Source organism: Sipha flava, unplaced genomic scaffold, assembly GCF_003268045.1.
Source record: "Sipha flava isolate LNK unplaced genomic scaffold, YSA_version1 108_pilon_pilon, whole genome shotgun sequence".
NCBI lineage: Eukaryota > Metazoa > Arthropoda > Insecta > Hemiptera > Aphididae > Sipha > Sipha flava.
In genome coordinates this window covers 1,237,256-1,263,047 of record NW_020271725.1, presented here as the reverse complement: position 1 = coordinate 1,263,047, position 25,792 = coordinate 1,237,256, and the positions used below count along the sequence as shown (strand labels likewise).

At 27.4% G+C, this 25,792-nt stretch overlaps 1 protein-coding gene across 1 annotated transcript; it reads left to right on the top strand.

Annotated features, from left to right (window-relative positions):
- The first annotated feature begins 6,840 nt into the window (after positions 1-6,840).
- Positions 6,841-23,955, top strand: LOC112686410 (acyl-CoA Delta(11) desaturase-like). Its single transcript, XM_025558665.1, has 6 exons — positions 6,841-7,119; positions 21,707-21,960; positions 22,440-22,570; positions 22,676-22,881; positions 22,937-23,122; positions 23,189-23,955. The coding sequence occupies exons 2-6, from the start codon at positions 21,738-21,740 to the stop codon at positions 23,451-23,453; spliced, it is 1,011 nt and encodes a 336-aa protein (XP_025414450.1). The 5' UTR covers positions 6,841-7,119; positions 21,707-21,737; the 3' UTR covers positions 23,454-23,955.
- The last annotated feature ends 1,837 nt before the right edge of the window (positions 23,956-25,792 follow it).

The window sequence follows — 25,792 nt, the reverse complement described above, 5'->3', positions numbered from 1 at the left end:
CTAAATAGTCATTTAAATACAATTACATTTAATTAACGTAATATTCTGCCTACAGGTACTTTATTATTTATTTATTAAAATCATTAAGTACTGTATAAATATATAAGAATTGTACAAGTTAAATGTGCTACTTCCTCTTCCAGTTGAAACATCCGTAAAACAAATAAATCATTAATTTATGCCTTAATCTTTTACTAATAGTATTCAAAGTGACAACTATACTTGCTGTATATACACTGTATATTAATATAGTTTAAAAGAATTGTGAAATTCACTCCTTAAATATGATAATAATTTTTTAGTTACATTCAAACAAAAAATAAATTATACTAGTTGGTTACTACAGAATTAAATATTAAACATATGGGCTACTTTCATTATTAATTTTTTGTGTCGAACGAAAAAACAATCGTGATTGACGACATCGTTTTTACGCAATTCCTGTGGATTGGTTGTCAATAAGCGATTGCGACTTTACGACTATGAATAGGCTACGACATGCAGCTCCACTCAGTCGAAAACAATATACAGCGACGGTCACCAAGGGCTTTTGCTATTATTTTATATTTTATACCATGGCTGAATCACAAAACTTTTCCAAGGTCGTATTTTTGCTTAATCAAGAACATTAATTGAAGAAAAACATAAAAATCCTGTGGATAATTATGTTGCTGGTTGGTATAGTTAGTTCAAACTCAACAAAGGGTAATAAATAATTCAACTGTTAACGATTGACCCCAAAAAACTCGTGAAATTTTATTTCGTTATTTAATATTTATTTATTTTTTTTTTTTTGCTATAAATTCGTTGATTTGTTTGTTGTAGCTCTTCATGCTTCTCTATCGTGGCACAATTCTTTCAGATCTTTGTAGTGTCCTTTATTCGTATCCTGTATTATCTATGTCATGTATTCTACCCTTGGTCTTCCCCTTGTAATGTGTCCTTCAACATCTTCTTCAATTATTTTCTTAGTAAACTTTTATGCCTTAATATGTAACCCATCATCTTGTCTCTTCTACATTGAATACATTTCCATATTTTTCATTGTTCCTTTAATATATTAATTTAATATAACGGTTATTTATATTGGTTCAATTCTTCAAATTGCACAGTCAATAGATTATAGTAAACAAAACATATAGACATGTTGTATTGTTGTTATGTTTCACAATACTGAAATATTAAAACGCCAGTCGTTTAGTACATTGAAAATGATAACCTCAACTCTAACGAAAGACAGCCGTTCAAATAAATCGGAAATGTTGAATACAGTTTTAAAAATTAAAAAAAATGTAACAAGATTAATTATACTGAGATGATAGTCATGAAATAAAAATGAAATATAGTAATATAGCATAATATTGAGTACGTATTTTATGCATTTTTAAATCATTATTGACTTATTGTGAACATTAAGAATGCTGTGACCAAATCACAGATTTTTTTTTACAATTGTTCAAAAATAGTTACTAAAAAGTTTTGAGTTTAAAAGTATCTAATAGCAACTGATTATGTTAATATACTGTACAGTGTATATTACTAGTATATTCATGTAAAAATGTAAAAATTGGTACAAGTCGGGGTTAAGGCATAAGCAACGTAGGTCCATGCCTACAGCGGCATTAAAAATACTATTTAAAGAGGTGCCATTTTTTAGTAGGTATCATAAGAAAAAAAATTTAAAATATAAATAAAAATACTTAAAGCATTTATAATACGAGTATTTTAATATTGTAACACCGTACATCATGGGCGCAAATAGAGCCCAAATATTGGGGGTGTTGAAATTGCTGAAAATAAAATAAAATGGTATTTAACTCTAATTACTATAGCTTATATAGATTTGAAAAAAAAAACAGGAGTGCTACATTTAAACTTAGAGGTGCTAAAAACCCCTAGTTCCACCTATGCTGTATATTCGTACATATTTTGAAAAATCGTAATTATTTGCGACAAATGTTAATTTGTTGATAATTGCCGACTATATAAACAAGTCATTTCTATTTGGAGGGAGTATTGCACCCTCCTCATACACCCTATAACGCTAGTTCTGGTTATCTATAGTCATCAGGCATTATTGTAGGTGAAAACGATATATTTTTTATCAATTCAAGTTAAATTAAAAAGATATAATATCAAATTTGTACTATAAAATACATTCGTTTCTGAGCGAAAAGAATAATGTTTGTACCAAGGACCGTATTTAAGATTTTAGCGCCCAGGGGCAACATAATGTTGCCGCCCTTCTTCTCTAGAGTGCAAAATTGAAAATAAGTATCATCAAATATTCATTAAATGCCGCTCGCAATTTTTTTTCCCAATTTCAGTAAATTATTACATATTATTTGTACAATAAAATTCAAAATAATAACTGAGTTTTAATTACCTACCTTAATAAAGTTATGGAAAATTGTTTTTTTTTTTTTTAATAAGACTAATTAGTATCTTTCGGTATAAATGTCCCATCCTCATATAAATAAGGATTAAACGAATACCTACACCTCAATAAAATACCATATAAATTAAAAAATACTCTTATATATATATATATATATATATATATATATATATATATATATATATATATATATAAAATATACATTTTAAACGCTACTACATAATATAACATTTTTTACAATATTACATTTATTTTTCATATAATTTTATTTATTTATTATTCATATTTTCCATTGAGAATACAAAAAAATGTATTTGTTTTTACTTAGAATCATCGAAAGAAATGTTGCCACCCCCTCATAAAACGTGATTACGAAATTATTTTGTACTTTTTTTCATTAAGTAATTTATAGTTTTTCTAATTTCTAGTGTAATAATCAAAACTATGTTATTGTATAATTATTAATCGATTGACCTCCTTTGTTCAAAATCGTTTTTTGAGACCAATGATACATTGATTTCCAATTTACAAGAATAATTCTCTTATTAGTCACCCCTTCCTGTAATTTACTAGTCCTTTGTATTTTATTATTGGACACCAAATTTTTGATAATATAAAAGTTATTTATTCATTTTTTCTCCTCTAAATCTTAACAAAAATCGAAAAATTATATGTACCAATAATCTGCATTATTAATAAATGTATTATCTATACTGAATACAAAACTATAGGAAGTATATTTTTGAGTTTTCACAAAAAAAATAAATATAAATGTAAGTATATGATAAGTATATACACATAGTTGTTCACCTAAATATTAACTGATATATAATTACTCATACATGTATATGTATGTTACAGGTAAAGTAAAGCATGGATTAACAGTAGCAATCTGTGGTCAACTAAATAAATAAATATAGTTTTATATTGTATACAGGCCAGTACCGGCCCAGCGGGCAACCGGGCAGATGCCATGAAAATTACGATGCATGATGCGCCCATAAAAATTACTGCTACATTAAGATTTTGGAGAGATATCCAATGTTTCTCATTAACAAGTAATAACCCGATGGTCTTCAGTAATACATAATTGAAAAACGTTTATATTTCTGCGAAGACAAGCGTTAAACCTAAATTATGATTCTTTAATCTGTAATCTATTGGGCCATAGGTAACCTGGAGGATTAATTAACAAAAATTAAGGCGCCCTTAAATATTTTCGTAACCGCCCCATAAGAGAAGCCAATATGGGCCTCATTGTATATAAAAAACCCCAAGTTACAAATACTATTTAAAAGCCATGATCTTAAACTAAAAAAAAGTATTTTATTATTAATAATTATTTAATAAAACGTTTTTTTACGATATATTTAATTTTTTTTTTTGGTAGTTAACATCAGGCATGGCATTAGAATTTTTTCCCAGAGAAGGGGAGCAAATATTTTTTTTACGTGAGCTAAGGTTTTTTCAACATATTCTGAGGTTATTCAAATAAAATATAAATATTTTCATATCATATAACATAATTCAGCTATTATTATTTTCGTGACGTACAACCAGCGGCGGATTGGCCCACCGGGATACCGCGAAAGTTCCCGGTGGGCCGGTAGTCGTATTATAACACTGGACCGATCTACTTGGATTGAAAATTATTTTATAAAAATAATGTATTTAAGTATATTGTATTTAATTGTAAGATTTTGATAAAAACCTAGTGTAAACGTGATATAAACAGTTCTATGAGCATTTAATCCAGGAATAAAGGAGACTTTTATGGAAAATTATTATTATTGGATGGTGGGCTGGTCGTACGGTAATTTCCCGGGCCGAAATGTTTAGCCAATCCGCCGCTGCGTGCAACCACAATTAGATGAAAACGAACAAATGGTAATACATCATAAGTAGCTAAGTAAAACAAATATATACAGTTCATAGTCTATCTAAAAACTTAAAACACAAATCTTCGAAAATACGAAAGTATTAACATAAATTACAAATTTTTAATAATTATATTTCATAAATGCTTTTATGTAGCTCTTTAAAAATAATGTTTTATGACATTATTATATCATACATATTTTTCAGTGGGGGAAGGTTGACAAGGGGGCTAAAATGTTTTCTGGAGGGCTAGAGACCCTCCCCCCCGGCGCTGTGCCGGGTTAACATTGTCCTGCAACTTATACGCATTCAGTCACTGTTCACAATACTTATTTAATACTATTCTGCTAACTAATCAAGTACAATATGTATCGATGTATTAATATAAGTATGGTATTGGATTGTTACTACGTATACTGTAAGTCACAAACAATTCGCGGAGAAGCATTAAACGTAGTTAGTATTGCAGGTTTTAATTTTGGCCTTATTTTGTATAGACATTCAGTTTCCCCTCTGACTATTATAGTACCTAATACTATGAAATAATTATTTCTTAGTAACACACTACAATCAATAACTATTATTGACGGTATACTTTATATTTACGATGGTATCAATTTATTAAAATAATTTTAATTTCTGTAAATAAATATTTATGCATTTTAATTTTATGTTAATATTTACAACCTTTTTCCAACATCATCACCATCTAAATCATAAAAATGTCCAAATTCAGATACCTGAAGGTAATGGACAACATATATATATATATATGTATATATAATATACATTATATATAAGTATTTACATAGCCTTTAAATGGTTTCTAAGGAAAGTATCTAATCGATAATTATAATGATATTATAATGAAGTACGAAGGAACAGTATAATGCGTATTTCGATTTAAATACATATATTTGATAACAATTAATGATTTATACGCTGTTTATTTGTTATATAATGCCTATTAAATGTAATTGGTTTATTTCATGCGAGTCGAGGCCACACTCACTAATAATTATTAAAATTGTACATCGATGTTGCTTACAGGCACATACGTCAGTAGTCCGTATGCATTTTATTTTTATTTTTATTATTGGATTACGATGAGAATCATTGCCAATATATGAAATTAACAGAAGATGATTCGGCACTATCGTACGACGATATAGTTGTTTGTTTCGTTCGATAGGACTGAACTTCAACGTAGGCCACCGCTGCGATTTTAAATATTCGGGAGCATTTACCCGGGCCAATCGATCTGCCAGCCGACTGTTAATAAATATTATTTTCACGTGTGCGAAATAAAACTACCGTTATTCATCATTAATTTAGGTATAGCAAACGACGGGTACAAATTAAATAATATAAACGTTTGAAATATTTCACCGCGTGCGAACATGAATATTTCAGTATTTAACGGTCAAGGCTGGTCGACTCTGCTATAGTTCGTATTGATGTTTGAAATGATAGTAACACAACACTTGGTTTATTTATTCTCGGTGGAATTCGGAGGAAATCAAGATACCCCGATGGTTCAACGTGTTTGTTCATTTCTTTTTTTCCGAGTTCCAAATTTCGAAGTTGATCCAGTCGAATCGAGCACGTACATATCGTACACAGTCTACGGCCAAGCGCGCACACTATCGATGATTACCCATCTCGCGTTCATTGGTCGATATCCACGCCTCGTGCGGTCGCGTTCGAAACCACTGAAACCACGCGCACAACCTACAAACGCAGACACGTGTATTTTTAATGGAAAAACTGGAACTTCAAAGTTGTGATGTCATCGTCGATACGGTGACCGGCTGGCCGTCTCTACAGTGTAGGAACCGTATCGGATCCAAGGAGGTTAGATACTGCCGCGCACCGCCACCACTGACAAGTATGGTGCCAACGCCGCCGCATAGCCGGTGTGCTTCCGAAAGGGGGTGTGTGCGCGCGTGCGGCAACGTAAAATAAAATATATTACGCGTGCACACTATACAGGACGATCGCGTTGTCGATTCCGACTTTTCAATCGTCGCCCGAAGCACGACGCTTTCTCCTTCAACGTTACGTCGAACCACTCGTTACGTGTAAAAACCGTTATAATAATTATGTGTTTCGATCAAGTCGCTGCGTTTATCATATGCGTTTTCGCTAACAGTCCTAGATCGCCGTGCCCGGTTTATATTTATATATTATATTTTTTGGTAAATTCCTGTTGTCATGGGATTGATCGGGAACAGAAATGAACAGAAATAATACCACCGTGTTCGGAAATATCCAACAGTTCCAGTGCGATGTCACGTTTAACGGTTGTATAAAACCACACGACCATCGCCGTATCGGGTAATAATCGACGTCACGGCGACGATTTACATTTATTATTCATTATTATTAACGGTACCGCGGCGTTTCGTTCGGACGACACCGGATACCGGTCGTGAGGAGCACGGGTCGCGCGAACCGCTCTGTACGTACGTCTATAAAAAAGAGTGCGCGCGGTACACCTCCGCCCGAGCTACTCACTGCCCGTGAGACGACCGCTTAAATAACGAAAACCGGCAGGAGCCGAGCCCAGTCAGTCGAACGCGCACCACCATCGTGCTTCTGCGTGATCACGCGTAGAATATCTCCAATATATATATATTTATATAATTATATATTCATATATATAAATATATATATATATATATATATTATATAAATATATACATTACGTAGTATATATATTTATATAATCAATTTTTTTTTTTTTTAATCCTATATATTCGGTAGTAATTAAAATCTTACGAATAAGGTTATATTTTCCTGCCGCGTGCCTGCAGTCCAACGTCAACTACAAATCTATTCGAGTAAGTACTGTTCGTGTGAAATGTGCACGGTGTTTCTATTGCAATATTATTAATTTTATTTTTCTCGATTTTCCGCGGACTCTACACGACGTTCCTTCGACTCCTTCCCCGCCGATCGCGTTCCAACGTCTACACATAACCTGTCGCGGCCCAGCTACGGCGTCGGTGTACGCGCGACTTGACCACAGTTCTAATACGTTTCACGTTTTGTCGGTTATGTTCGATTGCTTGCCGGTAGCTTAGGTTTTGTTCTTCCGGCACTCGATAAAACTGCCCCTCGTGCACGCGAAAATGTCATTTTGTAAATCAATAGCCGTGCGCCGGACCCCCACCACGCGCTCTACAACCGCGTGTGAAGGTAAAACGAAAATTATTTATCGTCTCCGTCCCGGACCGCGTAACCGGGCGGATCACGTTCACGATAGTGAATTTCTTTCATTATTATCCCTCGCATGAAACACGTCGGACAAACGTTCGAGTTTGTTAACGTCATACGAACACTGTATTGATTGATCTTGAAGGTCTTAATGGCCCTACGACGAAAACCTATTATTATTATTATTAATATTAATATTATTATTACTATTATTATTGTTATAATTACTATTATTGTATTGTTATTATTTTTATTTCCATTATATTGTGTATACGGTAAACCATCAGCGTATAATGTTGTAAATATTTCGTAAGCACGGTTTCGTGTAGTTTTCTTAGGTCTGAACACGGAACTGGGTTTTTTATGTCCTGTCGGCAGTCGCTACTACGATTTTTGTTTCCCGTGCACCCCCTACCCCCCGCTGCCGCCGTTTTCGATGCCGGTCGTACCGCATGAACTCGAAGCCGGTGGGTGACCTCTACTCGTGATACCGTAATAACCATCGCATTGTACTGAAAAAAGGTGTACGGAGCGGGGGATACGAAACACGCACACGTTTAAAATTGATCGGAACGAGTTGGCCGTAACGGATTCTCATTCGAAAATCGCAACGATTTTTTCAATTTTTTTTTCGTTTTTTTTTTTCTTTCCTTTTGTATTTTAATTTTATCCTCCGAATTAATCATTTTTACCGTCACACGGAGATACGTTCTTGCGATACAATGCAGCCGGTTCAATACTCCTTCGCGGACAGTGTAATACGTTTCGAATTGATACTGTTCCGTTGAACGTTCCACGTCGTTATTTCACGCGCGCGCACCCGCACGCGCATACCGGTCACTCACACGTACACTGTTGTACGCACGCGAGTTAAATAATATAACGCGATTTCGACCTTTTACGTTCCGTCCGTCGGAACAGATCATAATGTTAATTGGCGTAAGGCAAAGTGTAACTCGATACCGTGGATGTGCGGCCTTCGCTCTGTTCACAACTAATTTTCCATTACACGTCCGACACGACGGTACAGGTATTATCTATCGTTATCGTTACAGTTGGCTGTGGAGTTACAAAACAGATCACATACGCCGATCTATATCGAATATAATCACGTATGAGGGTTACTAGAATTGATAGGCCTTGTGTGGTGCGCCGGAAGGAGGTCTACGAATCCGCAATACGCACAGCTTTGTGTTGTAATTTTCTCGATATGAGTCGCACAACGATATTCATATATCGTTTACACAACACCTGGCTATGTACTTATTGTATCTATGTGTATACATGTTACGTTGTCTTGATCGTGAAAAAGTTATTTCTAAGCGAATATTTCTGTGTTTAGAATTTGGAAAAATATGATTTTGAATATTGATATACATATTATTATGTATTGCACCATAATAGTCTTATTAGTCTATTAATTATTTGTTGTGGCCAAGCTTGTCATCATTCATGTTGTTATGACCAATAAAGTCGACACATGCCGATTGTGTTTTCAAAATAATGGATATTCGTATTGCATAATCGTTTTTAAATTAACAACTAAGTCTTGGTTTTTTATTCGTGCCGTGATGTTTCTACAAATAAAGGATTCAAAAATAAAAATAACATTGAGAAATATCCTCGAAAAATATATGTTAATAATATGTTTAACAAATTAAGTGTTCAAACGTGGTAATATGTCCATTACTCGTTATAGATTAAAAATACCAACACACAGTATTGGTCGCGGAATATTAGTTATCTTTATTTTTATTATTTAGGTATTTTGTATACATAGAATAATATATAAATATTACAAAACCTCTTAGAATGTAATAATATTGATAGTTAAATAAAATTTAAAAGCATTAACATTATCAATATAATAAATATACCAAATATTTTTGAGCTCTGTATATCAATTTAGTCTTTTATTTTCGTTATAAAAGTTTGTGAAATTTTTCAATTAATTTTATTGTCTAGAATATCTTTATGTTGTGGCTAGTAAGTATTTAGTAGTGGTGGGCAATATTATCAATAAATCGATACTGTGTCGATATCGTGACCAATTTTCTATTTTGATTTATATTGTACGATATATCGGGATATCAAAATCAGAATTTAATTTGCCAGTCTTAGATAAGATCTATAATAAATTGTATAGTATTATTTGTATTAAATATAGTGACGAAGGTCTACTTAAATGGTGGAAAATTTTTATATTTATACCCAGAAGGATCAGCATTGGTGAAATATATTTGTCGGTAGTTGCATAGATTTAATATACTAAATAGAATGGTCTACTGTAGTTGTTCGAAGAAGTAGACTATATCCAGATCGAATTAACAATCTTCTCTATTTTAATTCATATTATAAATCCTTTAAGACTTCTGACCATTCTTTGGTAAGAAATCGACATATATTTTCATTTTTGATAGAAAACAAAAGTAAAATATTCATGAATTTATTTGCTAGAATACAGCTATCGGGTTTGAAGATTAAAAACATTCATTATTTTAATAAAAATAGTTTTAATTTTTTATAAAATTTATATTATCATTAATTTATTTTTTGAATATAATTAGTTTATTTTTCTTATTTTCTAGGTAAAGTAAATTTTCGAATTAATAATTATTAATAAGTAATAACTAATAAATACTTAGTAGGTAATATTTTAAAATATGTATCTTAGATATTTTCGATGTCGTACAATTTACGATATGATTCAATATTGGCAAAATCAGGCGATATCGATTTACAAAATGAATTGTTGTCTATTGCTAGTGTTTAAAAGTGTGTATATAAATGGATCGATTAAACCATAGGGGTTTGTCTTCATTAATTTGTAAATAAACGAAATAAATAATGGTGCTTTAATTTTTTATTGAGGAACTCCCCCAACTAGTTCTAATGGTTCAACACGCTAAGCCTTCTTTTGTATGTTATTTAAATTTAAATTTTAAAATTAGTACCTATTTGAATATTATTTTTACTTTCCATCTTTCAAATTAGTTTTAAACATTTGATTTGTATTATAAGTTAAATAATATCTAGTCACATATTTCCAATTATAAATTTAGACAGTAAGAATAAAAATGTGATTTTATGTACAGGTGTCCTTTAAAAATATTCCACATTCCTATTAATCTATTGAAGAAGTTGAGATTTTTTTTAAAAATATGTTTGAGACTACATTTTGTATACTTCTATAATAATTTTTAAGGGGCTTGGTAGGATTTTAGAGGGGCTAAATCCTCCAAGCCCTTCCTCACGATTTTCGTCAATGGGTTAACAATTTAAATAAATTATTTTTTACTGTATATTTTCGAAAAAATTGAAGATGGTAATTTTATAGAGCTTATTGTTCTTAAATTGTTGAGGTTTCAATTTTTTATTTATTTTTTAGTTCACTGAAATTGAATTTTAGATAAATTAACTTATATTTTCACGTAATATTATTACAAAATTAAAAACCATTTATTTTATTAATTTTATAAAAATTATCCACTTTAATAAATCATGGGTATAGATAAATATTAATACAAATTCAGTTAACAGTTAGTTATATGCTTAATCAACTATAGATATAGAACATAAATTATAATAATGTTAAATGTTTATTTTAGCGATAGTATTTGATGTAGTATTTAATTTAATTTATAGTATAATCTTATATCTAATTTTTTGTTAATGAAAACTTTGCATTATATTATATTTTAATATGAAGTAATTCTATTAATTTCATGTACTTTTTAACTAACAATTGTTTTGTATAATTAGATATTAAATAATTTATTAAGTGGTTATCATTATTATTTGTTGCAGAATATAGAAATATGTTATATATGGTTTAGTATTAATAGTTGTTTATATGTATATTTTTGAATGATTACTAAAAGCAAATTTAAATATCTAAATCACATTTTATAATATGTATTTGCATAGTATGTTGAAAATACTGGTATATATAATTATAACATTCATTTTTTTATCGTTCGAATTATTTCACTTTGGATATTGTTATATTAAAAATATTTCTAATATTTTCATATTAATCTATTTATATATTATGTACTTTGCTAAATTTATACAGTACAAAATATAAGTATTGAATTACAGTTAAAACGTGTTTATTTTAGCGATTTATATTGCACATCAGAAGTTATCTGTGTAACATAATAAATTTGTATAAAATTATACGTAGTATTCATATTAAATGTTATCATCATTGAATCAATTTGTTACCAAATGAAATGTAATTTTGAATAATTAAAAAACATCGTAGTAGATAATTAAATGTATTTAAATTGATTTTCGAATAAAAATGTTGATAACAAATTGTAAGTATAATATATTATATACTACGGACTGTGATCTCATTTTTTTATTTCGTTATTAACTTGGGACTTTAAAAGTAAAAAATAATAACTTACGCATTAGAGATATACATAAACAATAAATACATTGTATGTTTGATGTAACAATAATAATAATAATAATAATAATAATAATAATAATAATAATAAATGAGTTTTACCAGTAAGCATTAGGTACGTTTTAGTTATTGCTCCATAGACATTGATGAGAAAAGCATTAATTTATACATTTATTAAATACGAGTAAGTGTTAGTCGTTAAACATTTTATAAGAAAGTTTTCATGGATTTAAAGGGCTGTTAAAATATATTATATCCATTATTTATTCTGAGTAGCTGTGAATGAATATGACATATATGCCAACTTATTAAGTTGGTTTTGGGTCAATAATCAAGGAGTGGGATGTACATTCTACTTGAATGTTTGTGATACTATTTATTTTGCTATACCTTTTTTCATCACATATTTAGTATTAACCTACAAAAAATTAATAGCAATTATACAGTTACATATATATTTTCATGCTGACTAATATGTTATATTGAATAGTATTGAATATGTTGAATATATTTGTCTGCATTTTTTATCATTACGTGTAAACTATAAATTATAATGTTATTTATTTTATTATCAGAAGTGCCATTTTAGATTTTTCCATGGTATGATGTAAAATAAATCTATAAGCTTTAATAAATACCATTAATATATCGGTAGATCAGTACCAGTACATATCGCATCAAATGAAATTCGATGAAACATATAATAGAGCACTCGAAGATAATTTTTTTACTAATTTCAGTAAGTTGTATATTCTTGCAAAAAATTAATTTTTACGTACACATTTTCGGGAATTTACTTAATCACTTTTTCATCATGTATTAGCCCGTTTTGATACTATACCATAATACAATATTAGCAATATCATGCAATTAATTATAGGTAGAAATTTATAATTTTAAACTGGCTATCCTTTAACAGGAGTGGAGTTTTGTTGAATTCTATATTATTTAGTATTATTTTAAATAGATTATTTTATTAATATTTTACTGTGGAAAGCTTTTTTTCTACTTGTACTTTGGTGGTATTTTAAGTATATGGTATACTTCTATACTTAACTGATAGAATGTTAGATGAATTGTGTTTCGTTGTTTATTTAATTATTAGGTAATCTTAAATGTTATTTATTCTATACTAGAGTTAGCCAATCTCATGTTACCACCACTTATACATTTTAATTTATACTGCAAAATACTTTGCACAAATAATTGATGCTGTGAAATATTAATATTGATTAAACGTATTATTATTTATTGTAACTAATATATCCCGCAAGTGAGTTTAATTGTTGTTGGCGTTTTGTATTTACGATGATTAACGTGTTGAAACCTAAAAAATGAAAAGTGTTCTGTATTGAGTAAAGAGGTTTCTTTTTATCTTATCTTTATATTATAAATTTCTAACAAGCTTAAATCTAACCCATTTATGATATAATACTATTACTCTATTGCTTAAAGTAATTTGATTTGATGATTTTTGGTATATATGTTTAATTACAAAAAATTTTTACTTTTAAATATAAATAATTATTTTGATTATTTACACATTATTTATTCTTAGAAATAAGAAGTATATTTTTTAGAGTTTGACGAGTTTTCGATTTCGTAAAATGTTTGTATTCGTAAATACGAAAACTCATTTTTATTGGACTAATCGAGTATTCGACTTCAATCGAGTACTCCAGTTAGTGTATTTCATTACTTAATTGAAAAATAAATGTTTAAACTATAAATAACTGCGAGCCAAATTTTTCCGGTAGAAATACCAGAAAGGTTGATGGTTTAAATTATTAATAATTGAGTGTTATAGTTTTAATATTTTATTATCGTGATAATGACATCTTATAAAGATAGTAAACACAACTTTTTTCTTGAGTACTCGATATTTTTTAGCTACTCGAATTTTTTTTCTAGTCATTTGTCAAGAACTCGGCAATTCTAATTGTCAACTAATCAAGTTTTTAATTCGACTCTACTCAAATTCAAAAAACTATTCTCGTCCAACACTATTAATTTTAGTTTTGAATAATATAATAAGATTCATGTATTTTAATTTTTTTTATAAATACTTGAATATAACACAATGTTTTTAAAATTAGATATTTTTCACATGAATATGTACTTATCTAAAAATGATTCTAAAAACTTTCTTGATAAGATTCACATTGACCCTATACCTAATATGCCACATTATTTATTCAGGTTAAAGTTCGTTTTATTGTGTTTTGCATTGATGATTAAAATGAATGGTTTAAACCTGCTTCCTAATAGTGTCGATTAACATATTTTGATTTTGATCAATCTATAATGGAATAAGTTCGCTTCTATTTTTTTAAACTAAACAATTATCTCTGACAATAATGACACTGGTAGTGAGATTTATTAATTACCTGGTAAATTTTAACTAATTGATTAAAATGGGATATGGTTATAAGAAATATAATTGAGTTCCTTCAATTTTCATTATTTTAATCTCTATGTTTGTCTATTAAACATTTTTTCACTAGTCATGCATTATGACAGTGAAAATCAATCTGAATAAAAAAATAAGTTATATCAAGTAAAACTAAAATAAATGTATAGATTAATTTATAGTTCTGCATTTAAAGTACAAATATTAATAATTTTACATTAAGAAATAACTACAATAACGATAATTTAATAGAACTATTTAAATATACTATAATTATGAATGTATAGGATAAAAGCGGTAATGAAATTGAGAATGGCTTTTTAACATATTAATGTATTGTTTTAAAATTGTTGAAAATAATTGCTTCTTTATAAATATGATCTTAATTATCATTTACGTTTAATTTTATTAAAATTATTGAAGTTAAATTTTTATTGTTGTGCTGAATTGCTGGTGTAAATAAATGTTCGTAACCATTCATTTCATGCATACCTTCATGGGTTTTATTGACATTCAAGGTCTAAGTCTAGTTTTGAAATATGTGATTTAATGAAAACAAATTCATCTTTAAAAATATTCTAATAAATTATTGTCTTGTGTTATCAGTAATCATGATTGTTGAACGAGACCAATAAAAAAGTATAATTTTCCATACATTTTGTGTATAATTATTAATTATTATGAGATTTGTAACTTATTTAGTTTATTTTATTCATGTTTTATATTTTGTTTGAATTTTTTCCATTAGAAAATGCGAATTTTTGAAACTGTGTATTATAATATTGAATAGTATTATTTTCTGTTTCATTTATATTCAGTTCTTTAATATAAAGAATTATTCTATACTATACTTTTATATTTCGTTGTTAAACATTATTTTTTTCAAGTTTAACTCATGGTCATGTACTTTTCAAACATATTTTCAATGTTTAGTATAAGAATATTGGAAATATTTATATTTAATTGCGGTTTTTCATAACTAATTTCGTGTTATTGTTAAATTTTCAATTTAATAGATATGTTGATAAAATCGTTTATTTGAACCTCTTATTTTTGAGTAATTATTAATTTTTTCTAATGCTGATTATGATATAAGTTGTACAAAACTAATATTGTTAAACGCATTTTTCATTTAATTAACTAATACCCCAATGTAATATTTAAAAGTAAACTATTTGAATTAATAACAATTGAATATTTTTCTATATCATAGTTAGGTACAGTTTTACGACAAACAATATAAATATTTCTAGGCTATTTAAATTATAAACTATATAACTACCCATTTTGGTAAAATTAAATAATTGATTTAATAATATCTTTAATGTAATTATGTTATGATTTTCAAATATACACATGATTAAATCTCAAATTTTGCTCACAGTTTTGATAAGATTTATCTACATATAATCGACGATAAAGACAATGACGAGATTAAATCGGAATATGCTGAGGAAGTGTTATTATGAACATTTTATTTATTGAATCATCAAACTAGCCCCTTAATATTTTTCCTTTATTTTCCTGTCAAGGACATAGGAATGATACATGTCATTGTCACTATAGTCTGTATTTTTAGAAAAATCTCTGGACTACATTCAAATAATGGTTACTCAATAGAAATGTCTCGTATATATTCTATACATTAATAGTATAAAAGTGTTACGCTTTGGAAATCTGAAGTTTAGTTTTTTTTTAATGTACTGAATTATAATTTAAGTTCAATATTTTACTCAATTATTAAAGAACTGATTGGCTTTGCAGGTTATTCGTTTATTCGTTATTCGGTTTCATTATTTTTCTATACATTGCCTGGATACTTACGTGTACCATTTTTGGTACACTTATTGTTTTGACAAACTGGAGTCTGCTAAAAGTGTTATATATATATTTATTATGGTACACGTAAATATGAATTAAACACATGAAAATATTTCATACCCTATAGCAAAATAAATTTGCAACTTGCTTTTTTGATATCTTATGAACTCAATGTTTTAGATAAAAGAAATTTAGGAGAACAATAATGATTTTAAATAATACATTTATATAATAAATAATAATAAATAATAATAATAATAATAATATTTTATTAAATAATAAAATAATAATTTATATAATAAATTGAACATAATTATTAAAGAAATATTACAAAATATTATTTTACTTTGATATTATGGTGCTAAGCATTGTAGACAATTAAATCGTACACATATTTCACATTTTGTGTACACGTTTTGCCTTTTTTTCCAACAACCATATTTTACATTATTAATAATACCAAAATCATTATCAGTAATGAACTGCACTCAACAAGTTTTCAAATATACATATTATTTACAGTTACTATTAAACGAGATAACCTAATTAATGAAATTATTATTAATTATCGAATTATATTTAGATTTGACAATTCCGGGGGGACCACGTGTACCATAATTTATTATACGATTGATAATCATTAATTTCGATGCAAAATCACATTTTATAATCATAATAAACTAAAATAAAAATGTCAAACTTTCTCATGAAGTTTTAAGTTCGTACCTAGCGAATAAGGCATGTTCGGTACTTTTTGGATTAGCTCGAATGGCAAATGAACAATGTTCCAAAAATGGTACACATAATGTTAAGATATTTTCTTATCAAATAACCTATCAAATTTAATTATTTTCTGGGAGTATATCGTTCAAAAATGTTATTTTTTAATGCTGTCATCACGGATATCATTTGTGGTTTTGAATAATCCTTTCAGTGAAATTTTAGCACTGATAAATGGCACCAACAATTATACAAACAGGTATATTTAATAATAACTATCAAATAAACCTTAGACTGACAAAAATAATCAATAAATAACTTGATCCCAAGTAATTGCTTTTGTGGTACCTTTGCAGTAAATTAGTTTTTTTTTATTCGAAATTTGTTATAATATTTTAAATTTAAAAAATGTATTAATTTTTTACAAATTTTTTAATTTAAATTTAATTTTAAATGTAGTTTTTTGATGAATCTTCTGTACCAATATAATAGACAGAATGTCACTGCTGGAATACAGATTGGTCGGTATAACCATCTAATGTGATATCTATACTACACAACGAGTTCTCAAAACTGTAGTTTCACAAATATTACTTATTTTTTTTGTCTAATTAGCTGACTATTATTTTAAAGTAGGTAAACTTGACGTATACAGTTACTAAAATAAATTACATTTTTTGAAATTCAAATTCTGGTACGATTATTTGAAAAATCTAAGTAAATGTAATCCTTATTTGTACATAATAATCTAATTATAGCTTATTTAGCAGTTTTAATTATTCTTCTAAAATCATGAAACGTGGTGTTGCAAAAATGCATGTTATTATTATTTCAAGTATCTATTTTTGCATTTAATAATATTTATTGAAGAACACGTTAGGTTAGTTAGTAATACGTTAAATAAAAATTTAGCAATACATGTTTATAATTAAATTATGTATAATTGAAGTGAGTATTAAATTTCATTAAAACAGAATAAAATGTAATAAAAGCCAAATAATTCAAAGTATTTTAGAAATAAAAATTAGTCAAAGCTATAATATTAGATAAACGTCTGTAAATCGATATGTCAAATGGTTTCACTTACAGTGGATCATTGTGTAGTTAATATGCATTGCTTTACCTAATTTAGGTAAGAGTGTTTTGTGAAGGTAGATAGTATGTATTAGAAACTAACCAACAAACCAGTTCCCATTTTCCATGGTTTGTAATATGTGGATTATTAAAAAAATACACGTATTCGTTTTAATGTACAGGTTTATAGTTTATACTAACCTATACTTGTTATTTTCAAAGAATTGAAAGCAGTATTAACTGGTTTAATATATTTTTAAATGCTACCTATTTTTTATTGAAGATTATTGATAAACACGATTATTGTCGTCTCTCAATTGGTTCAATGTAAGTGCTTTTAAAAGTTACATCTGAACAAATATTTTTGTATGTTAGAAGTTGTTGATCATGCTTTTTAGTTATGTATTTGTTTAATAATATATTTTTGATAACTTGGAAACATGTTTATCGGTTGTAGTGTTTGCTATCTCGTTGACAAATGTAAGAAGTGCTTTAGATTTTTATGGTATAAATTATATAAAACCATATTTTTTTCGTTTCTTAGTCGTGTATCATTAAGTAATATATCTCCCGAATATTACTGAAAATAAGTATATTATATTTGATAAATATCGGTGCCTGACTTCCCGAACTTCTAGAATTCGCTATAGTGTATTTTTTTATAAATTACTAACAAAATATTTTTATACCTTTTACAATTTCAGTATCGTTCAAAGATAAAATTGAAAATTGAGCTCCAATATTTTATTTTGAAATACGGTTTTGGTAAATTTATTTTATTACTTACCAACAATTTTAAAATTGTCAAATCCAAAATTTCTAAATTCGGGGTTGCTATGGACATATTGTTTAATTATATGCAATAATTCATTTTCTTAAAATTTTATTTTGTTATATGATGTACAATATTTAATTGTAGCTTTTGTTATTACATAATTAATTATATAATTAAGGATGTATGTAACTTGGATTGGTGGAATATTGTGATTTGTGATACTAAATGCATTCGAATTGATGGTGCTTATTGTTATAAATATTTTAGTTATTTTAAATATGAGATTATGTTATAGCATAGTTTTTAGACATTATAGGCCGTGGCACATATTTAACGTGCAGCAACAAACTTAATATATTCTGCGTAACTGACATTTTGAAAAGAAATTACACTTAAAAGTTGGTAACAATTATGTCTATGTATCTTATATGCTCATTGAAAATTATGTTTTAAATGATTTATTTTAGGAATTATGTCAATTGAACACCCTTTATTGTTGTAGGTTTCTAACAATATCTTGTTAATGCATTTTAATTATGATGCATTTTTACAGGAATTTCGTTCAATATTCATTCAAGTAGTAATGTAATGACCACTGTTATTTACCTATTATATATTTATATATTTTAATCTACGACTGTCCGATATTATGATTTATTTTAACAATCCTTAATCTTTTTTTTTTAATCACGGAAACGAGATCCCTGGTGAAAGATTTTTAGAAATCGTAGACCATTATAATTTTTTTTTTAATATCTTTTTTACAAAACATCTTATTATTGATTATAAATACTATTACTTTGTAATCAATGATCTCATGTTATTATAACCAAAATTACAATAATGATTTTATATTACAAATTACATTAGTAGGAATTATAAAACATACACATATATAATTATTTTGGACCTTTTCCGTTAATTCACTATCCTTTTTTTTTTTCTTTGGTTTTACAGTTTTTTTTTTTTTAGATTATTATATATTATATTATTTTAATTCCGGGGGCATGAAGTGTGCAATATGTTGTAGCATTGTTTCAAATAAATTATTAGGACCGTATTGCTTACGCCACGCATACTCGACCAAGTAACTGTTAAGAATTGGTACCCCAACGATTTTGTTTGTCAGTGAGTTGCAAAACCATTTAATATTTATTTTTACATAATCACGGATTATGCAAAATGCTACGGGCTTGTAAATAACTCACTGCATTATTCTTTGTATCGCATTCGCTAGCTATAATACTATGCTTATAGAGTAAGCTGATTCATGGTTATCTACGCAAATCCAATCATCTGACTGACCGCTGAATGCGCTGTCTCTCCCTCCAGCGTTCTTTCAAAGCGATAAGATAAGACAATAGTATGATATAGTTTTAAAATTAACGGAAAAATCAAAAAAAAAGTAGTGTTAGTGAATAATATGTAATAATCTAATAAAAAAAAAAAAATAACTTCTTTTTTATCATCAACGTCGGAATTCTTTATTTTTAATTTTAGTCAACTTTTTAACTTAAATGTTTTTAAAACGATTTGAATATGATGCTTCAAACCCCCAGGGGTCCGCGGACCACAGGTTAAGAATCGCTGATTTATTTGATTAAATTTGATTAAATTGTCATAAGTATGTGTGGTTATCGTCAATTGACGATTATTATTTCTATGATTTTTTTTTTTTTTATTAATTTGTCATTGTATTTCTATGATAATTTATCGAATTATATTCATGACATGAATTGTTTTAACGGAACACGCATATTAAAAATAAATCTATTGTTAGCGAAAATGAATATGATAATGAAATTGTATTTTGTTGTGTCGGAAATGTTTTTATATATAACAATGTATTGTTCCTAATCTAGGAAATGTGTATAACATGCATAGAATTGTAATTCAGATAATGTTACTTTAATGATAGTAAAGAAATATCTGTTATTGATTTGATTTATTTTTACTACTTTTAAACTATAGATTTTTATTATTGGATTAAATTATTGACACATGATGTATTAATTAAATTCGTATTGGGAAATAAAAAAATTCCTTGTTTATTGAATTATATAACTTGTTTTAAGTGGTGCTTGATTTGTTCAGGTGATTTAATGATATAATAATTATATCATACATAGATACATATATATTATAGATACATTTAACGATTAGAATTATTCTAATCGTTAAATGTATCTTAAGTTCTCCATAATCATATCTTATCTGATTTATCTACCGCTCAGGTGTGGCTTTTATAATAAAATATAATATTTATCTATGTTCCAATGGGTTATTTTGCTATCGAAAAATATAAAGCAAACACGTGATAATACGCGTGTTGATTTGTCGGTTAATTAACAAGTGTAAATCTATTTTTATTAAATATAATATTTCAATAGATATTTTTGTAAAAAAAATCAGTAGATTTACATCTTCATGATATCTATGTTGTATAAATAAATTTATAAAATTGAGATATTTTAAGTTAACATTAATTCTATTTACGATATCAATGAAATTATGAATAGTGAAAGAAGTAATATGAATTCGTTTTTTTGAATTTATGACGAACCTTAGAGTAAATGGCCTTCATTAATCATTTATGTAGTTAAATATTTAATACTTGAAACTTGATTATTTTAATTTTATTGAAGTGTATATTCGCAACTTGGAGTATAATATAATTTTTCTTTTAACTTTTAATTTTTATTTCACAGAACCAATTTAATTTAATTCCTATAATTTACAGTTTTAGTCCCCCCTCTCCCCTAATCAATATGAATCTTATTTTTTTTTTTTTTTTTAGTTTAGATTAATAACTTTAAATTGAACAAAATATTCATATTTAAAGAGTGAAATACGAAAAAATATTGTTAGTCTGTTGGTATAAGAAATTTATTTTTTACTAGATATCTGGTATATTTAATAGTGCATTAAGTAATTATGTAATATACTTGATCAAAATATAATTAGTTGTTGAACTACAATTTTTTAATTTCACAGGTACCTATATTGAATCTCATACATTTTTAAGATGGGAGTACAACTAAGAACGAAGACCGAAGAGAAGGCTGAGCCACTTATTGAAAATAACAACAAAGAAAGCACAGAGGAATTAGAAGAATTTAAACCAGAAGCTCCTCAAAAACGTGAAATATTGTGGGCCACAGCTATATATTTGACCACTTGGCATGTCTTGGCGGTTATCTGTACCATACTCTACTGGAAGAATGTTAAACTGATGACCATTGCATGGAGTAAGTACAACTGTTATTATTTATTGAATTGACATTTAGTTTTTTTTGGGTTTGGATTTTCACTACTTATTATTTAATTAAAAAGATTACTATAATTGTTTTTTTCCCTTTTTTAATAATTCCTTAAACTCATTTATATAACAAATTTATTCTAGAAAATATATTTTGACTAATAATAGGTATCATAAAAAAGAGGAAAATAAAATTGTTTGATTATAATGCATTATATTAAAGTTAAAAATTCTGATTTTATTTGTATCCTGATCAATCCAAAGTTTTTTTTTATTTTATTGTTTATTATTAAAAAGGTCATTATTGTTATTTTTTTATAGCTTAAATAAGTATGTTATTTGTTTAATTTGCGAGGAAAAAGGTGGAAATTAAAGTGATATTATTAAGTACTATTATGTATCTTGGTTTTTATATATAAATTTAATATAAATAAATTGAATTGCTATTAAATTATTTTTTCTTATTAGGTCTTCTTGTTGGATTTACTGGACAGTTTGGTGTAACAGCTGGTGTCCATAGATATTATACTCACAAATCATTCAAAGCCAAAATCCCTTTGCAAATTATACTTCTTGCTTGCTATTCAGTTGCAGGACAGGTAATTCAAACTATTATTTTTAATATTTTATTAAATAAATTTAATTAAGTTATTAAATCTAATAATAATAATAACAACCTAACATATTCTATATTTGTGTTCCAGTACAGAGTAACAGATTGGGTTCATGATCACAGATTGCATCACAAATTTAGTGATACAGATGGTGATCCTCATAATGCTAGAAGAGGATTGTTCTTCTCTCATATTGGTTGGTTGATGCAGCGTGGACACCCAGAAGTATTTCGTCGTAGTAAAACCATTGATATGTCTGACATCAACAATGATCCTTTAGTCCAATTTCACACTAAGTAAATTTAACTTCTTAAACATGACAAATCATTTTTTTAATTCAATTTTTTACAGATATTATTGGTTCTTCAAAATAACACTTTGTTTTGTTTTGCCTGTACTTGTACCTGTTTTTTGTTGGAATGAAAGTTGGATGGAAGCTATTGGAATCAGTGGTGTATTGCGGTTTGTGATTTTCACTAATATGACATTTTCGATCAACAGCTTTGCTCATTTTTGGGGATCTAAACCATACGACACGTAATTTACTTCTTTAATGCAAGACCGTTTTATTATTTTTATTATTTATTAAATTTTATTTTGCAGGCGCATTTTACCTGTGCAAAACATGGCTTTGGCTATATTGACTACTGGTGAAGGCTGGCACAACTATCATCATGCATTCCCTTGGGATTATAGAGCAGAAGAGTTTGGAGGTAACATGACCAATCCAACCACCTTGTTATTGGATATGTTTGCTAAAATTGGATGGGTATATGACCGCAAAACACCATCTGCGGAGCTTGTCAAACAAGTTGCTAGTAAGCATGGCGATGGAAGTTGGCAAGAAGTTCCAGTTGAATGCAATTAGATTATTATCATTACTAATGCATTTTTCTAATTTATAAGACTTCATCAACTTTTAAATGCCTTCATAGAATGTTATTTAATATCTTATAATTATGAAGACTAGAATACATCTATGTTCACCTATAAATTGATAATTACTGAAAATGGCATCCAGTATTTCAATAGTTTTTGTTTTATTTTAAATTTGGTGTAATTTTTTAGTTTTTATTTTTGTGTGAATATTAGCAACGCGATTGGGTAAAAAGTACTTGCATCTTTACAAACATATTTAAATTTACTTATGTATATTATTGCCCACTTGATATTTATTTTAAGGATAATTTACCATTACAAGTATATATTACTGATAGCTTTTTGAAGTATTTAATTAAATATGGTGATTGTGGAAACAATCAGCACATTGTGCTAATAATGCTCAAACATTAGTACCCAATCGTGTTCATTGCCCAAAATTTAGATAGGTATTGAGTATAATTATTTATAATAAAAATTGGTACATTTCACAATGAGCTTATGAATATGACATTAGGTCATGAATGCAAAAAAGTATATATATGAAGGATATGTGAACATGATATTGTAAAGTCGCACTAGGTCTATGTGACATTTTTTATAATTTCAATCTGTTCAGTAAAGATTTTAACTATAGATTTTTAATTCATGAATACTGGACATTGATAAGATTTATATTATTAAGACATAAATATAATTAATGCAAAATTTAATTGTAAATTCTATAATATTTTTTACCTTGTATTAATTTCTTAATCAAAACTTCATTATTATTGCTCTGATGTTGATTTAGTTAACATTGTATTTTGTCTATATCTGTATTTTTTACATAAGCAAAATATATTATTTTAACAGATTCCACTAAGAAATCAATGATTACTCTAGTTTTTATTTATGAATATATTATATATTCATTGTATATTTTTTAAAATATAGATAGCAAAATTCATGTTCACATAAACACATATATTATACACATCATAATATTAAGCCCTAAATAAGTATAGGTGTAGGCAATTTTGATTTTCCAGTGTTCTTTCATTTAATATAATATTATGATTATGAATATTAATAATTAGACATAAAATGAAGAACTGAAATAAATAACATTTTATTTACAATTAAAACAAACATACAAAAATCAGTATTGTTTGTTAATGAACATGCTAATTAAGTTGATGGTGTGAGTATATTTTAATATTAATGAAAACTCAACTAAAATGCTGATAGTTTATTTCAATGTACAAAATATATGAATTTAGTGGCTATAGTATTATGAGAAGCTATAATCATAGTTTAACGAGCATTATGTTTTAATTTTTTTTTATAAACATTTTTAAAACTACTATTAATAGAACTTTTAGATGGTAGCTTGGATATATTTTAATCTATTATAATAAGTATATAGATATGCTTAAACTTATATTGGCATAAATAATTTTTCTCAATTTTTTTTTTCAAATCGTATCTTAATCTTAGCAATATGACTGAGATTATTTACCTTTATACCAATATAAGTAGTCAAGATGGTGGAGTATAAAATCCCACTTGGGTTTTGTAAATTGTTTTTAATACTTTTATAAATTGTGTAAAACATTGACATTTTAGTCATAATTTAATATGCAAAGTACATCAAAATAACAAAATATCTTTCCCGCTATATGATTAATAAATGTTTAAGACTTGATATGTATATTTAATGCTCGATTATTGTTAGGTAAAAAAATTTATTTAATTGACTAAGGATAAAAACGATGTTGTATTGATAGCCTTAGCATGGTTGATGAGTGTATTACAGCTGTTCTTATTCAATGTTAAACCATTATTAATATATTATTAGCATAATAATAATTAGTGATCCATTAATAATGATGTACATTTGTTAAATTAGTAATGACCATAATATGTTGTGAATTAATATATTCATGTGTATATTATTAATATAATCAGAATGTTTGGTATCGACAGAAAATGTTATAAGGTCAACCAATCCAACTCGACCTAATAATTTATTTGGTGTTCAATCGATTTAAAATTGTCACTAATTAGGAAATATTGATGGGGTCAGGATCCGCGATAGTGATTTGTGTAAATATGATTTACCGTTTTTGCGCATGGTCAATGCGAAAACTCGAATCCGTATTCCCCCATGTTATCTCCGCACATTGTGGCTTTGACGAAGTTTATTCTCGAAAATGCCTTGATCGATCTCTACGAGTGAAAACCGCGATTACACAATGCGAACAGAATTGCAAACATACGTCGTCATAAAGATTTTAAAAATAATATTTTTAAATTAAGCAAAAAAATGAAAATAAATGATTTTCT